This window comes from Elgaria multicarinata, chromosome 11, assembly GCF_023053635.1.
Source record: "Elgaria multicarinata webbii isolate HBS135686 ecotype San Diego chromosome 11, rElgMul1.1.pri, whole genome shotgun sequence".
Classification (NCBI taxonomy): domain Eukaryota; kingdom Metazoa; phylum Chordata; class Lepidosauria; order Squamata; family Anguidae; genus Elgaria; species Elgaria multicarinata.
Genome location: NC_086181.1, coordinates 13642286 through 13659317, shown reverse-complemented (window position 1 = coordinate 13659317; position 17032 = coordinate 13642286). Strand labels below are relative to the sequence as shown.

The following is a 17032-nucleotide window of genomic DNA, read 5'->3' as shown; positions in this document are numbered from 1 at the left end:
TTTGTTAACTGAGTTATTGGTGATTTGTGAACTGGGTCAATGATTTCTCCTCCATGAATTTGTTGACCTGTTATCTTTCTAAACAACAACAACAACAACAATAATAATAATAATAATAATAATAATAATAATAATAATAATAATAATTTCTTACCTGCCTCTCCATTCTGATTGAGGCGGGGAACAACAGTAATTATAAAATACATAAAACTGAATTAAAACATAATATACATTGTTAAAACATCCTAAAATCATTTTAAAAACATCATAAAGTACACTGGATAGGCCTGCCGGAAGAGATCACTCTTAATAGCTTTTTAAAATGCTGATAGACTGTTAAGTTGACGAGTCTCCTCCGTCCAGCAGGCCATTCTGACAGTGCCCCACACGTTGTAGCCTTTCCTCATAGTTCTTATTTCCTGGGTTTCACTAAAATGAGATATATCAAAAGAAAATACTTTCACATTCTTTGGTGTCTTCCCACACACGTTAATGTGGAAAACGGTCTTAAAATAATAGTTAATCCTTTTATCTGAAATGTTTTAATTGAATACAACTTTAATTTTTTTTCCATAAATGAACCCCTTATGTAGCGCTCTACCTGGAGATTTGCAACTTCTACTTTATACGTAAACCATGGATTCCTGGACAAAGCTGTTCTGTATCTATTTCTAGAGGGGCAATTGTTTTGGTCTGTTTCAGCAAAACCAATTGTCTTGTAGCATCTTAAAGATGGAAAAATTATTATGGCATAAAGCTTTGTGAGCTAGTATCAATAGTATCAGATGTATGAAGAGTTATCCTAAGTTGCACATCTTTGAGGGGATAGGGGGTGCAATTGTGAACACAGAGTTAAGATGGGAATGAAATGGAGAAAGTACAGATAGTGAGTACAGTAACAGTGACTGTTTCAAAAGCAGTGTTGGTGATAAAACAAACATCTTGACATTGGTAAGCTGATAAATACATGTAGTGTGATAAAAAGAAATTAATCTTGATTCAAGCCACAGGAAATAAAATTGAACCTCTTGATAAATTATAATTCAGCAGTTTAATGTTGCAGCCTCCCTGTAATAAATAGTTTTCACTGAAAAACACCTTAATTGTGTAAAAAAAAATTAAAAATGAAAATACATAATTCTTTGATACTTTTTGCAACGGGCTCAGAAAATCCATAATGTACTGAAATGATTTTTGGGAGCATTGCTGAAAAGATGCAGAACATACAGTGCAAAATCTTTAAGTCAGGCTTGGACAAAATCTTCACTTATGGATAACATTGTTCTTAGAGATCAGGGTATGGTCTGTCTTTGGCATATTATACACCATAATTTTCTGCATTTGTTCATTTCTTAAGTATGAATATTTACAGTCTACCTACCCAACATTTTATTTTTACCTTATGAAAGTATCTGCTTTAAGTCTGCTCAGCAACTGGCAGACCTTTGCTTCTATTTATCATTCATGTACATTTGCCTTTTGTCTGCTTTTGTGAGGATGGAGCTGGGCCCAGAGTGAAGCACAAAGGAACAGCACTAGAAATAAGACCAAATTCTACAGTGTGTGCAGGTTCCTGTGTTCCCATACTTCACAAATTGCCATGAGTGCTGGTCATAAGAAAAACCCTGTATGGAAATATTTAAAGGCATTCAGTCTATAAATAAAAAAAGAAATTATGCAAACTATATACAGTACAACCAAGAGATGCAGGGCCTGTTTGTAAAAATGAAACAGTGAAAATAATTATTTAGCTGTAAATTTACATGATATAGTGGTCATTTTTGAACCATTGTTTAGCAAATACATGAAAAGTTATATAATGATTTAAATCAGAAAACCCTGCTTGGTTGCATTGAATTTGGACTTCTGAGTAAACATGAATCGGGTTTACCTGTAACTGGCAAGCAACTACTTGAAGTTCATCCTGAGCTACTTGGCACATTGTGGGTCAAACTATTACTAGATGCTGACATTATTGCTTAAAGCAATTGGAATGTTCTGGATAAAACTGCTCAGTATATTTTTATATGCATTTTGAATTTGCTTATAATATAATGGACAATGAATTACAATAAACCACTATGATTAGTTTCTTCTGTGGTTATGGGATCTTGAGGTGGCAGACTTTTGGTCAAAACTACTGTTACAAGGAGCCCAGGCAGAGATCTATAGATGAACGTGGAAATAGGGAGTCTTGTGGGATTAATTGTTCAACAGGTTGATCAACATCAGCAAGATTGTGCAGTAGCGACTCCCTGCTGTGGACCTGAGGATTCCAGTACTCTAGAGCCAACTATCTTGATTATGTTAATATTTACAATCTGTGACAAAGGATGACAGAACTGCAGGGAAACCTTCAGATGCTCTGTCTGTGGGTCTACTCTTCAGCTTTTGTCTAGTGGCTAAGAGGATGTACAGGGCTTGTAGTCCTTAGACTCCCTGGGGATAGAATCCATGGTCAAAGAATCAGATCTTGCTTTGAATCAGGGATACATCAAATATTATGGTGGGTTTGTAGTTGCTGCATTCCATGTGCTCCTTATCACTGTTGGGATCTGGTGGTGGGGTGTTTGCTTAGTGTCCTCCAAGGAGACCTCTGCCACGTTCTGATTTTGCACCTATCCAAACTATGAACTGCATGTGACATTTTTGACATGTGTGAGCCCAATGGCTTGAGGCACAGATGTTCCTGCTGTTTCACTTCATGAGCTCCAAATCCTTGTTGTTATACCCTTTCTTAGCTTGGACAATCCTCTGGCCCCAAAAACTTATGCCCTCTTCAATTGGAATTGAACTCCTGTAGCTTCTGTCTACATATGTAGTTCCCAGTCTGGATGGGAAAGAGCAAGCAAGTAAATTAGATGAGAGTCACAAGTTGGATTGCACTAATCTGGATTATGTAGTATGCTAATCCGTTTGAAGAATCCAGCCACAGTGCCAGGAGTTGAATTAGAAACTTTCAGGGCTCATTTCATACTTTTTCCTAGTAATTGCCTTCCTTTTTAAAATAGTATTTCTTCAGCTTGTACAAACTATAATTGATTACAAATGGCAAAATTCAATTTTTCTTGATACAGAATTTTAATTCTTTGAGTACAGAGTGTCCATTAGCCATGTGCATAACTGAGCCAGTAGAGGTTGCGCTAAGATTTATTAGTGGCTATGCACATTCCCAATTCATATAATGTCTGATAGTTGATGAAAATTGCATCTTGTATTTTATTTGCATGACAAGTGCATCAGTTGTTACCTAATTTTATCTTTACATGCCAGCTTGGGTCCATTTTTAATGGAGGAAAGCAGGATATAAATTATTAAATCAGTAATAATTATTTGACCACTAATTAATGAAAAAAGGATTCTTTAGAATTTGGTCCCCTTTGCAACCAGGGATCAGTCTCATTACTGTGAACTCAAGTTATTGTCATGTTTCCAAACCCTCCTGCCGAAGTGTAAGGCAATAAAGTGGACTGTCAAGTAATCCACAAAGCTTTATTCTGCAAATAAACATCTCTTTGCACCTCAAGAGAGTTTAAACCCTAGGAACTTTCCTCTAGGCTAACAGTTGTCTAAACTAAGTGAGACAATTGTCCTTTCTACAAGAGGGAAAGCCTTTTCCCTAAGCCCCATTTAACTTCAAGGAGGATTCCTCTGAAGAAGCCTTTGGCGAGAAGCGAGTTGAGCCGATCACCTTTTAGCTCCGCCCATTTGAGTCTGCAGCGGTCTCTAGGATCAGCCCACTCTGAAGTTCCTTCCCCCTCCAAAGATTGCTGATTTCCCACAGATTGTGAGTTAACGTTTTCACTGATAAGATCTGGCGAAGGTTCATCCCCAGCTGGTGAAGAGCCTGGGAGAATCACCTCCCCCACTTCCCGTGTAGGCTGGAACGTTTCTGCCCCTGTCTCTTCTGCTTCATTCCGATTGATAGCCTGAAACTCCTTCCCCCACCCTAATGGGAACAGGCCTAGTCACGACAGTTATCCTGTTTAAGTGTCGCCTGCTATAAATCCTTGATAGAAGGGAAAATGTTTGAATGTCTTGGTTCCTCTATCCCACCCTTCATCTCAGTTCCAAATCAGGCTCTCAGTTTATAACCTAAGAAATGCAAATATCTGTCACTCTGAATAATCCATTCTGGTCACATTATATTTCTAGACTTCTGTCAGAATATCATTGTTCCTAAATGTGCCGGGTGCAAGGTTATTTAGTCACCGAATAGGAGTCAGGTTATCATAGATCAATCTAAATCCTATTCTAGCACCAATGCTAGAAGATATTTTCCTCCACCAGAACCAGATGAATTGAACCACTGCATACCCACTAGGTTTTTGAAATATGGATGTAGCTGCTGTTCTGCTTTCAAGGGACCAATAGGTGGCGTTGTAAGTTCATTCTTTGAACTTGAATCTTGAGTTCTAAGAAATCCAGAAAACTACAGTCTGTGATAGCTGCCACATAATAATGTACCTATGATTGTGGTCTCCTTCTTTGTATGTTTGCTTCATTTGGGTTATAGCTGCCTTGTACCATCTGAAATAAGCCATTTGAATTATGCTTCTTTGTCCCGTCCATCCATTCAGTGCGTTTCCTGTAATAAATCATTCAAGAAGCTATGGTCCCTCCATGAGCATATCAAGATTGTCCATGGATATGCAGAGAAAAAATTCTCCTGTGAGATATGCGAAAAGAAATTCTACACCATGGCTCACGTGCGAAAGCACATGGTTGGTGAGTTTTTGTTGCCCATATGTCCACAATATTGGGCTTCCTTATGTCTCTGCTGCTTGATTCTGGGGCTGTTCAATGTACTTCCCCATAGCATTGCAAGTACCTCCTGTGTTCATAAATAGACAAATGTTATTTATAAGCCTCCTCTCCAATACTATGCCTTTAGCCATTCCCACAAGGCATTGCAATCCCTGTTTACACCAATGTACAGATACAACAGATCAGTCCATGGCATCTCAATTTTACATTTTTAAAACCAGACTGTCCTTTTTCAGTTGCCTTATAAAATCCACCCAGTGCAAGAACTGTGTTGCGTGAATGCTGTAACTGCAGCTGAGAGAAAGCAGGTGGTACTCCGGCCTGTGTGCAGCCAAAGGATACTCTATCTTGATTCAGCTGCATATGCTGAAGAAGAATATGCTGTTCTTTCCTAGTCCTATAATGAAGTCAGTCACAAGGATGTGTATCTCATTGCAGATTAGTCTAAGGGTAGGCAGCTTGTTTGGGCTAACAATTCTTCTGTTGCCTCTGGACCAAGTATCCATGTCCAGAGACTATTTAACAAGAATTACACCACAAATGTTTGGCAGAATGTGGTCAGTATAATTGGGGATGGGGGGTGTCATCATATGTTGCCTGTATTTGCTCTAAGTAAGTGAATCGAAAGGACAGGGATGATTTCACAACTTAGTTGGACCTCTTTTCTGTAAAATCTGGCCCTTGTTTAAGATGTAGTTCTGATGGATTGATTTGACCTAGTAAGATGGCAAGAAAGTTTTGAGCTTAGGGGGTTAGGCAGAGTCAGTTTGATGGTAAAAAGCTACTTTCCTCTGATGGTAAAAAGTCTAGGAAGATAGTTCATTTATGTTCAGGGTCTCACCATAATTTGGCAGAAAGAAGCCTTCATCATAGTCAGATTTATGGGCTGTTTGTCTTTTCTATAACCAGTGTTCTCTGGGTGGATTACAAACAGTTAAAAACTAAAATGACATCAAATCATTTAAAAATACAAAATACACTATAAATGCAATACATTATTTTAAAACAAAATGCAATACAATGCAATGCAAAACAACAAACAGCACAGGAATTGATAAAACAGTCATAAAAATTTGAACCAGGGATTCTAGATGCCTGGGAGAAAAGAAAGGCCTTTGTCTGGTGCCAGAAAGATAACAATGTAGGCACCAGGCACACCTGTTTGAGGAGTTAATTCTGTAAGTGGGGTGCCACAACTGGGAAGGCACCGTCCCTTGCAGTCACCCGCCTCGCTGCCTTCAGCAGGGACACCCTCAAGAGGGCCTCCGAAAATGACTTAAGAGTCCAAACAGGTACATGTGGAAGGAAACATTTCTTTAGATAGTCTGGTCCCGAGCCATTTAGGGCTTTAAAGGAAAACACCAACATTTTCAATTTGGCTCAAAAACAGACTGGAAGCTATGGCTGATGAAGCACTGGCATTAGATGATCATATTGGCCAGTCCCAGTTAGTAACCTAGTAGCTGTGTTTTGAATTAAATGAAGTTTCTGAACCATCTTTCAAAGGTAGCCCCATCTACAACACATTGCAGTAATTTATTTATTTATTTATTTATTTAAAACATTTATATCCCGCCCTATTTCAATAAGATCTCAGGGCGGCGTACAGTTAAAAGCATACAGTATAAAACAGTAAATATACACAGCTAAAAACAAATTAAACCATAAACCAAGTTAAAACAATATATAATTTAAAAACAGTAAAACTATTAAAACAGTTAAAACAATGTGCCAACTTGGTGAATTCAACCATTAAAAGCTTTGTTAAAAAGCCCTGTTTTCACTTGGCGCCTGGAGTAATCTCCAACCTGGAGATTACTAGAGCATGGATAACTGTTGGCAGGCTATCTCTGTCCAGATAAGGTTTCAGTTGGCTTGTCAACCTAAGCTGGTAAAAGTGCTCATGGCCACCAAGGCCATCTGGGTCTCTAGTGACAATGATGGGTCCAGGAGTACTTCCAAGCTGTGTGCCTGATCTTTCAAGGGAAGTGCAAGCCCTCCAGGACATGCTGAATATTACTCAACTTGGCAGATGAACTACCTGCTAAAAATACCTCTGCCTTGTCCAGATTGAGCTTCAGTTTGCTGGCCTTCATCCAATCTATTACCCTGTTCAGGCACCAGTTCAGGACATCCACTGCCTCACCCAGGTTTGCTGAAAAGTAGAGGTAGATCTGGGTGTCATCAGTATATTGATGGCACCTAAGTCCACATCCCTGGATAACCTCTCCAGAGGTTTCATGTAGATGTCAAATAGTGTGTGTGTGTGTGTGTGTGTGTGTGTGTGTGTGTGTGTGTGTGTGAAATGGAGCCCTGTGGAACCCTGTAACCTAATTGCCATTAAACAGAGCAACATGCCCCCAGCACCACCTTCTGAAAGGAGATATTTTGGTGTGGAGGTTCCTGCCTGATTCTATGAGATTGGACTGTGTGGGTTTTGGGTTCTTTCCTACCTCTTTCTTTACACCAGAGTGGTAAAAATTAGTATCCCCATCCTTGTGGAATATAAGGTAAAACATAGAATACAGTATTCTGTAAGTGATTATGTAAACTAATCTATCTGCTCAGATTAGCATATAAACTCTTGTTCCCTAATTTGACATTTCAGCACATACTAAGGACATGCCATTTACATGTGAAACCTGTGGAAAATCCTTCAAACGAAGTATGTCACTGAAGGTTCATTCCCTGCAGCATTCTGGAGAGAAGCCTTTCCGATGTGAGGTATGAACTCTATCAGTTCAGTGTGGAATTGGGAATGGCTTGGAATTTGGAAAGCATGCACATGGCAGTGAACAGATATTGAGGTCAGATACATAAGAACATAAGGAAAGCCCTGGCAGATCAGACCAAAGGCCTGCCTTAAGTCCAGCATTGTTGCCATAGTGGTCAACCTATGGCAACAATGGCTATGAGAAGCCCGCAAGCAAGACATGAGTGCAATAGTACTCCTCCCTCGCTTCAGGTGACTGGCCTCATGCTGATTGCTTGAGGAGATGAATTGTATCCCATCGCCACAGCTGATCAAAAGTAGGAAGTAGCATAAGCTTGGTCAAATGTACCTTGATGTAAATAGCGTTACAGCTGACTCATTGCAGTTGTGCCATACACATAAATAGCCGTCATGCAGCAAATTTTGACTGTATCCTCTTCTAGTGTAGGCAGCAATAGAACAGACCGGATTGTGAGTGTGCATTTAGAGGTGCAGCTGGGCAGAATAGAGTAGTCAAAGGAGAGAGACGGAGAGAAACTCTCTTACAGAAATGTGAAGTTTTTGCCTCCTTCCTCCACCCCTTTTTGTTACTTGCCCAAATGAATGAGGAGCCATGCAAAGTATGAGCAAGGTTTTTTTTTAATAATACATCCTCTCCCTCATACCTACATTTGGTTGTTATTCTGTATATAAGTATATCTGTATGCAGTACAGTATATCACTCCAATTACAAATTATTTTTGACTCTTAAATTTTTCTAAGACATAGATCTTGGTGACTGGGCTTTGGAATGAAATAAAATTAAATGGTTCCTCATTTCCTGCATTTTTATCCAAGGCCAGATCCACACCAAGCAGGATATAACACTTTAAAAACGGTGTGAAAAGCATTTATGTAATGTGTCCTGGGCCTGAACAGTTGTCATAACCATTATAAGCCATTATAAGCAGTAGCGTAGATCCTGCCCAAGCCACTTTTTTCCCATCTTGCTTTGAGGAATAGTTAATCAGATTTATTTATTTCATTTGTTAACACAAATATCCAGGAAGATCTTTACCTACAATAAAGATACCTCACAGTACAGTACCTCACTTTGAGACTTATGTAGCAACTGCCTCCAGAACTGATTTGCACATTGAGCAGGATTTCATTTCAATTTCCTGGTTAATTGTGTTAATTGTTTTATGATATATTGTTAGCAACTTTGAAACTTTGGGTGGTGGAGTGAGGTATAAATATATATTTAAATAAAATAATCATTTGAACTTCTGTACTACAGGATATGCTGCCGCTTTATAACTTCCTTGCCTGTGAGTCCTACAAATGAAAGATCTGTTTCTTATTTTCCATTGTAGAACTGTGATGAAAGGTTTCAGTACAAATACCAGCTCCGTTCCCACATGAGCATCCACATTGGACACAAACAGTTTATGTGCCAGTGGTGTGGTAAAGACTTCAACATGAAACAGTACTTCGATGAGCACATGAAAACCCACACTGGTAAGGATGTAATTTTTTTGTTTTCAGTACAGTTCTGCGACATGAAATAGGTCAAATGTAAGCCATGGTAGTAGTGAGATCAGATTTAATTTGTCAACCAATAATCCTTTCTTTCCGATGATGATGTGGTGTTAATACACAATAGCGAAAGAAAAAGATACGTCCCTGCCCCAGTCAAAATTTTGGCGGATGGGGAAGGAAAAGTATGGTTAAACAAGAGTAGAATTGAAGAAATGGAATTATATGTGATTAGACTTCATTTCATTTGAGAATTAAGTTTAAAAAGACACCAGTTTCACAGAAAAGGTGGATTTTAAGGAGAGAGATGTTTGTGTAATACATATGTTCTGAGAGGGATTCCAGCCATAAGGGGCTGCGTCAGTTGTATATCGGCATGTAAGAGCAAAAACATAATGGGGAGGAGGCAAGGCTGTGGGTAATTTAATGTATAAGGAACAGATCGTGTGGTTAGTTTCAGTTTTATATTCAGAGGCAGGGAGGTGGGAGGAGGCGCAGTAGTAAAGAAGCATCAAAGATACTTGAAGTATAAACCGAAGTAGTGTGATCTCATTGCTTAGGTGAGAAGATGCAGGCTAATATGTTATCTTTTGTGATAGTAAATCTTGATTCATCTATCTAAATTAGTTAGTACATTCCTCAGTCTTTGAAAACTTCTTAATTGAAGATCTGTTCTGAGCTTTTTTCATTTCAATTATGTTGTTGTTGTTATTATTATTATTATTAAATTTATTTCTTACCTACCTATCCATTTTGATTGAGGCGAGGAACAACAGTAAGTATAAAATACATAAAATAAGTGTAGAATACATAAAATATGTAAATGAAAATTTTGAATCTAATTAAGGTGATCATAACACATTGAAGAATGAAATCAAATACCTGAGGTTCCATCTCTAATTTTTAACAGGAGAGAAGCCTTTTATCTGTGAAATCTGTGGCAAAAGCTTCACCAGTCGTCCCAACATGAAGAGACACCGCAGAACTCACACAGGGGAGAAGCCATATCCATGCGACGTGTGTGGTCAGCGATTCCGCTTTTCCAACATGCTTAAGGCACACAAGGAGAAGTGCTTCCGTGTTACCAGTCCTGTTAATGTGCCACCTGCTGCCCAGATCCCACTTGCCACAGCCTCTCCTGCCACCACTGTACCTTCTGTTGGGAACACGCCGAATGCTCCCGCCCCTACTCCGCCGATCAATATGAACCCAGTGAGCACGCTTCCTCCCCGTCCCATTGGCCATCCATATTCTCACCTGCACCTCCACCCACACCATCCACATCACCTCCCTGTTCCTGTCCCCCCTGTTCCCCATTTACCTCCACCTCCTGCTCTGTTTAAGAGTGAGCCTTTAAATCATAGGGGCCAAGGTGAGGACAGTTTTCTGCGACACCTAGCAGAGAAAAACAGTTCAGTACAGCACCACTAACTGCTTTGTCTTCTGCCTGCCATTCTCTTGGTCTTGTGAACCTGGAACTGTGCTCCCCACGAAGAAATCTTGTGGTGTCTTTTGCAGCCCCAAGTGAAAGAACGTTGCATTCATCTTGGTTGTACAGCAAAGTGGTCATCAAACCCAGGGGAACCGATAGGACAGAAGCCCAACTTGGCTTGCACGTTTTAATGTTGACTTTTATAGATTTCAAAACGACTAAGACTTGTGGAATTTTTTATAATTTCATATCAGCTGATGAGGTATGCTTGCTTTTATATCCTGGACTTTCTCCTCAAAGAGGAGATGGGCCTGGTTTCCTTTGTACTAATCAGAAAGACTGTGAGACTAAATCCCGGAGCATTAATTATCACTGTGTATCGTTAATTTCTTTTCAGCTTTTGTGTGTGTGTGCGTGTGTGTGTGCGTGCGTGTGCGTGTGGTTGTGTGGATGGGTGTGTGTGGATGGGTGGGTGCTGGTTATGGAATGAGCCAGCCACATGATTGCAGAATATCAAGCATTATAGCAAAAAGACAGTAAGCGAAACTTAATCTCGTTTGAGTAGTTCTCCTAACACACTCTTTATTTTAATACAGAAAAATTATTTTAGAGTTTTTGTATAGACCTATTTAGTAGCCTGTTTCTAAAATGAAATGTATTTCGAATAAGCGGTGTAATTTTTTTCAGTGTAGCTGGACCTATGTTGTTACAATAGATAATTTTTTATAATCATTCAAATGTGATTCTTTAAGAAAAAAAAGATGCAAATAGCTTCTATAGTAAAAATTATTCTTACATCTGTACTACTCTAAAAAGGTGCTTTGAAGGGGAGAGAAAGGAACCCAAGAAGTCTCTGGTAAGGCTGCCTCAAAAGTGTGGATGATTTCAGGACTTTATATAACTTATTCATAGGGGGTGGGGTGTTATTAACATGACCATGACGGTTATCTTCTTTCAACGTTGCTTGGGCTTTATTACACAAGAACATTAAACTACTGTATTCCCACAAACGTTTTTCACTCAGTTCTGCTGGACTGAAGTGTGAAACGTTTTGAAAGGACATACTCTTAATTTGGGAGTAGGGGTTGGGATTTGGGTATGAAGCTGCAGGGGGAAGAGATTCATCCAGAAGTGGTGTTTTCAAATTAGTATGCTCTCATTTCTTGGGCATACGTTAGAACCTAGTTCATTATATAGAAGTGTGTATAAGGTATGACTTGATTTGGGAATCATATTTGATGCTGCTTGTTTTTTTCTTGAGTTCATTAGGCGATAAGTGGGAAACCACAAATAAGGTGGTGTTTGGCTGGACTTGTGAAAAAATTAAACCTGATCGGGTGAGAAAGCAGTTGCCACGTTGGCTGAAAAATGTTTACCGCAGACTATGTGCACACATTGATGCTGTCTCCTGTATTGATGCATATTATATAGAATAACTGCTTTTCTGGTTTTACTTCAGGTTTTAGAGGAAATGGGAAAGATATGTTTGAATGTTAAGCAAGTTGCTAGTTGTGTTTTTTCAATCTCCAGTGGCGCTAAATTGTGGCGAACTAGTTTGAATGCAGAGAGTCATGGTTCTTATTCAAATGTAGTTAAAGGAAGTTGAAATACAGTACCATTTAAGCAGCTGAAATAGCTATTGGCACCTTGAGGAGAAGGTACAGAGATAACCTCATGATGAAAGAGTTTAAATTTCCCTAAACTTAATTCAACCACCCAAAGACCAGCATGCTGATCCCAGCATGTCATTCTCTTTTTTTAAATTAGGTTTTATGTCTAATGGAGAGATAATATCAGAAGAAATGGAAAACCCTTGTCATTGCACCCCTGAGGTTGCTGATTATATTTCTGCCATCTATTAATTTTGGTTTTGCATTAAAAATAGTATTAGGTCTTTTTCATACCTATTCATATTTGAATGAAAACCTCTTAACCCCCCTCCTTTTTCTGAAAAATAAGTATTTTAAAGATGTTGTGATAACATTTATCTGTTCCTTCTCTTTTGTAGGTAGTAAAGCTAACTATAAAAGTGAATCATTAATACTTAACAGTTCGCCATCTTCTACTACCCTGGATGGTTTTATACATTCCATATCATGTTTGCAAACCCACAGTTCTGTGTAGATATGCTACAGGTGAACAACCTGCCCAGTTAAATCTACTTTTATAAATTTAAAGGGAAAAAACCCACCTTGGTAAATCAGTTGTAATCCAATTTTGCAAAAAATGGTTTTCTCAATAAATTACAGTATTTGGCTGCTATTTATGAATTCTACTATGTGAGATGGGTGTATTTTTCCTCTCCCAAAAGTGTGCTGCGTCTAAATGTTGGGTATAATTTTATACATTTCAGAGTTGTATTCCTAGTATAAAAATGGATAATGTTGGTCTACCAAAAAGTAGCTAGTTACTTCATATTTACATGGATAGATCTGCATCCACCATTTTGCAATAGCTAAGCCTTTTGTATGGAGGTCATCCCTCAGCAAATGTCCTATTACAGTGGTTCCATAACACACACAGAAATCCAAAATGAATTTGGCTCATTCTCAGCATTGTGAACCGCCCAGAGAGCTTCGGCTATTGGGCGGTATAAAAATGTAATAAATAAATAAATAAGCTTTGGGGTGCTTGGATTGGAGATATTCATGCCAAGCAGTTCGCAACATTGGAAAGAGCGGGACAGCCACTGATGGCATACTGCTTTGTGTGTGTACATCAGAGCACCACAAAATGTTTGGCGTGTAGCTCAGAGCCCATAAAACTTTGCATATTATAGCTGTGGTTTTCTAATAGTTGCATCCATATTTAGATTTCAGTAATTGCACACAAAAAACATCCTGAGAGTCATCATTCTTCAAAGTTCTCCAAGATGTTTCTGAACCTATGAGTGTCCTGTCCCAGCAAAATGACACCTGCATAGACCAGATCCACGAAGGCGTTCTGGCTGACAATTGAACCAATATTTTCAAATGGCAGTGAAAGAGACTTTCTCAAATAGGACGTCTGATTTCTCTTCATGATGTAACCTAGAGTAATCCTGGATCTGATAGCAATGACAGCCAATCCATTTGCATTATAAATTGGTTATAACTTTAAATAACAAAGGGCACGAATAATTTGCCATTGCTATATTGCCGTATGACTAGGGATGGCCGTTGCCAGGAAATCTGGCCATTTTTTGCGCCCAACGGATTTCCACAGTGCCTCCAACTCAGCTTGCATTTGTGAGCCAAGCCTGGGGTTTGTTCCCAAGATATGGGAACTATTTTGTTTTTATGTAAAAGAATTTGCGCAAATTACAACTGTGGTTTGCCTAATTTGTGTAAATTACAGCTGAAACTTGTGTAATTTGTGCAAATTGCTTTATGCAATTTGTGCAAATTGCTTTATGCACCCACTCAAAATCCATGAGCTGGCCTGGTTTACCCCTCAGATGGATTCCTCTGATATACCTATGTATGACTGATCCCAGGATCAACACTTTCCTAGATATATTTTTTTCTAGCGGACTGGTGATTTGGACAACATAATTTCTTTCTGAAGGTTGCAGATCTACTTCAAATGCAATACTTAAAAAAAAATTCTTGCTGGCTACATGTATCTTTTTTCTAAAATGCACATTTCCTCAGATTGCAAACACAAGTATTACCTCGCTTTATAGTATCTGTGTGTCACAGAGTGGCTTCAGTGGTGGGTCTGGTGTAGTGTTTGTTTGCTTGCCATGATTGAATGGCGAACTGTAAGATGCATTTCCTTGCTGAAAATCTATCCTGTGTAGACTAGAAATTAAATCATCTTGATTTGCCTGAATGGAATATTCTGTTCCTTTTCCCATGTTAAAAAACATTGTGGACTCAAGTTTTCGGGAGAGCTAGAGCAGAGCAAACATGAAAAAGAATTTCATCTAAGTAGACAATGGTGCTTACAATGCTAGTGGGATTTCCTGCAGCCATGCTCTCTCCTCTTCCCTCCCCACAACAAGCAGTCTGTAATATTGATTTGAAATCTATAATTTATTTCAATTATGAATCATAGGCCTTTGAATGAGATCTTCTGAACATAGGTAGCTCTTAACCATTTGGCTTTCAGTATGGCAGCAGGTAGCACCTAAGTAAGCCTGAAGAACAGATTGAAGAGGTAAGTTGTCAGTGGCATGTTATAATTTTGTCAATCTGTTGCAGCAAAAATAGGCTATATGGTTATTTAAAAGCAGAAATATGCCATGCTCAGTTTCGTTTTTCATATGTGATGATGTGTATTCAGTTTGGCACAAATGCTGGAACTATCACATGTTGGCTGGCACTCCAAGCAAACTTGCAAATTTAGAAACTTGTGAGGTTGCTGCTTATAGAACAGATTCCGCTGTGCATTTTCTAACAAGAAACCTATTTGCTTTGGCAGGTCCACTCTGGACTGTTGAATAAAAACACTGTTCTTCTTTTCCTGTCGTTCATTTTTACATGCTTCTGTATTTTAAAAAGTGAGACCATAATCTCAGACACTTTGAGAATAAAAAACCTACCTTATGCTATTCCAACAAATATTAGATTTCTCCCTGCTGTGCTCTGCTGCATCTCTTATTAACAAGCCTTTATCCCATCAGTGTCTGTACTTTTCAGCATGGAAAGACGTTGTATATACAGAAACTAAATTCAAGGAAATGTGATTGGCTGTTTGTGGTTAGGGAACATCTCCCTAAAATCCCCCTGCATTAAAATTGTCTATTTCTATTTTAAAAAAACCCCTCAGACTTCATTTTTAAGTATAATTTAATGTTGTTGATAGCGTGCACGTTAAACTATCAGAGCAATAGACTGTAGGGCACGTTAGCGTTTCTTTTTGCTTAATTTGATTGTTTTCTGCTAATAGGGGCACTTTGCCATTCCAGTGCTTTGCATTGCTAGATGCTAGTCTACCAAGTCTGACCAACAAATTGTGTCAAGAAAATAAGTGCTCTGAGAGAACGGATAGCATGGAATGACCTTTCTTGTGTGCTGGGCAGCTTGAATATTATTGATCCATTTTTCCTTGTGCCTGAGTTAACTCTACATGATCAACCATAGGTTTTTTTGTTTTTGTTTTTCTGAGGTTTTGCGGTCTTCCTTTTAACTTGACTTTGGTTGTATTGAAATGAAGTTGTATGGGATATATTTGTAAATGTGTTTGATGCCCATCAATTCGTGAACCCTATGTGCGCTTGGAATTATAACTCATATTGGTCCCCTTTCTATTTTCACTGTTGAGACGCTTGTGATGTCAGTATATACCCTTCAAACAACCTGATGTATTGTGTCCATGTGGAGTTGTCCTGTGCCACATCACATCTACTCTTCTAGGTACTGTTAAAAAACCAGGAGCAGAGAGACCATGGTATACCCTCTGGGGTCAGACTGTGTCACTTCTACACAGCACCCATTTCTAATAGCTTGTAGGCAAATTCAATTGCTAAATTGCATGATTCTTGCACTGAGCGGGGTTGGACTCGATGGCCTGATAGGCCCCTTCCAACTCTACTATTCTATGATTCTATGATTTATCAATAATTGGGATTGTATAATTATGGAGCAATAGTAGAAGGAATGACAGGAAACCCTTGGGAATCCCATACAAGTATGTGAATTTGAAGGCTTGAATCCAAAATGGAACTGCGGCTACTACTTTCTGGAGCCAAAGACATGTGGACTTCTCTGTTGGATCATTCCTTCTTTATCCACCCACTTACTCCAAGGCTCCCATTCCATTTTCTCTGGTCTCTCTCCTTTCTTGACCTTTTACCACCAAGTGTTCTTAGCAAAATATTACAAAGGCTATGAAAGGCCAAGTGTTGAAATGGAAATATTCCTTCTTGTTAAATTACATGAATCATGTTCATTTGTATAACACACAAGACTTTTAGTACAATTCAGAATTGGGATGCGGGTGTTCTTGGAGCACAATTAGGACACTTTTCTTACAGAGCCTGTCCAGCCCTCCAGATAATTGCATACTGGGAATGACTTTGCATAAAGAGGCTGCAGATATGTGTCATTCTTTCACATAACATACTGTCTCAAATTGCAACCATTTCCTTAAGGCTCTTTTTCTCTTTTGTTTTCTTGTAAAACATTAATGTCAAACTACTTGGGAAACAAGCTAATCTGCCATTAGAATATTATACCGCAAGGAAATGCAAGGCAGGTGCTTAGCAAACTCTTGAGGAGAAAAATTGTACATTTTAGCCACCAAAGATGCTAAATTGTGTTACATTATATCAGGGGTAGGCAACCTGTTTTGCACTACATCTCCAATAATCACTGAATATTGGCCATGTTAGCTGGGTCTTTTGGGGTTGTAGTCCAAAACATCTGGAGGGCACCAGGCTGTCTAGCCTTGCAATTTGTATCTTTTCCTCTTATCCAAAGGACAGACAATTTTGATAAAATATACAGCTGGAGCTCTTCAGAAAAACAAATTCCTTTATGAATTTCCCTCCCTGAAAAAAATGTTATTGACATCCCATTGAACATCTTGGTGTGGTTCCTTGAACCCTAAATGTTTATCAGGGAGAAGGGTATCTGTAAGTGTGAATTTATAAAATAATTTCTCACTTGCAGAAACTC

General features: G+C 38.8%; 1 protein-coding gene across 1 annotated transcript in view; it reads left to right on the top strand.

Annotated features, from left to right (window-relative positions):
* The window catches only part of ZNF652 (zinc finger protein 652), a 40541-nt gene extending 27836 nt beyond the window's left edge, over positions 1 to 12705 (top strand). Inside the window, exons 3-6 of the mRNA XM_063136455.1 lie at positions 4581 to 4728; positions 7376 to 7491; positions 8836 to 8980; positions 9909 to 12705. Of these exons, the coding sequence (XP_062992525.1) occupies positions 4581 to 4728; positions 7376 to 7491; positions 8836 to 8980; positions 9909 to 10429 (930 nt within the window). The 3' untranslated portion in view covers positions 10430 to 12705. The remainder of the gene's footprint in view (positions 1 to 4580; positions 4729 to 7375; positions 7492 to 8835; positions 8981 to 9908) is intronic.
* Positions 12706 to 17032: the final 4327 nt, after the last annotated feature.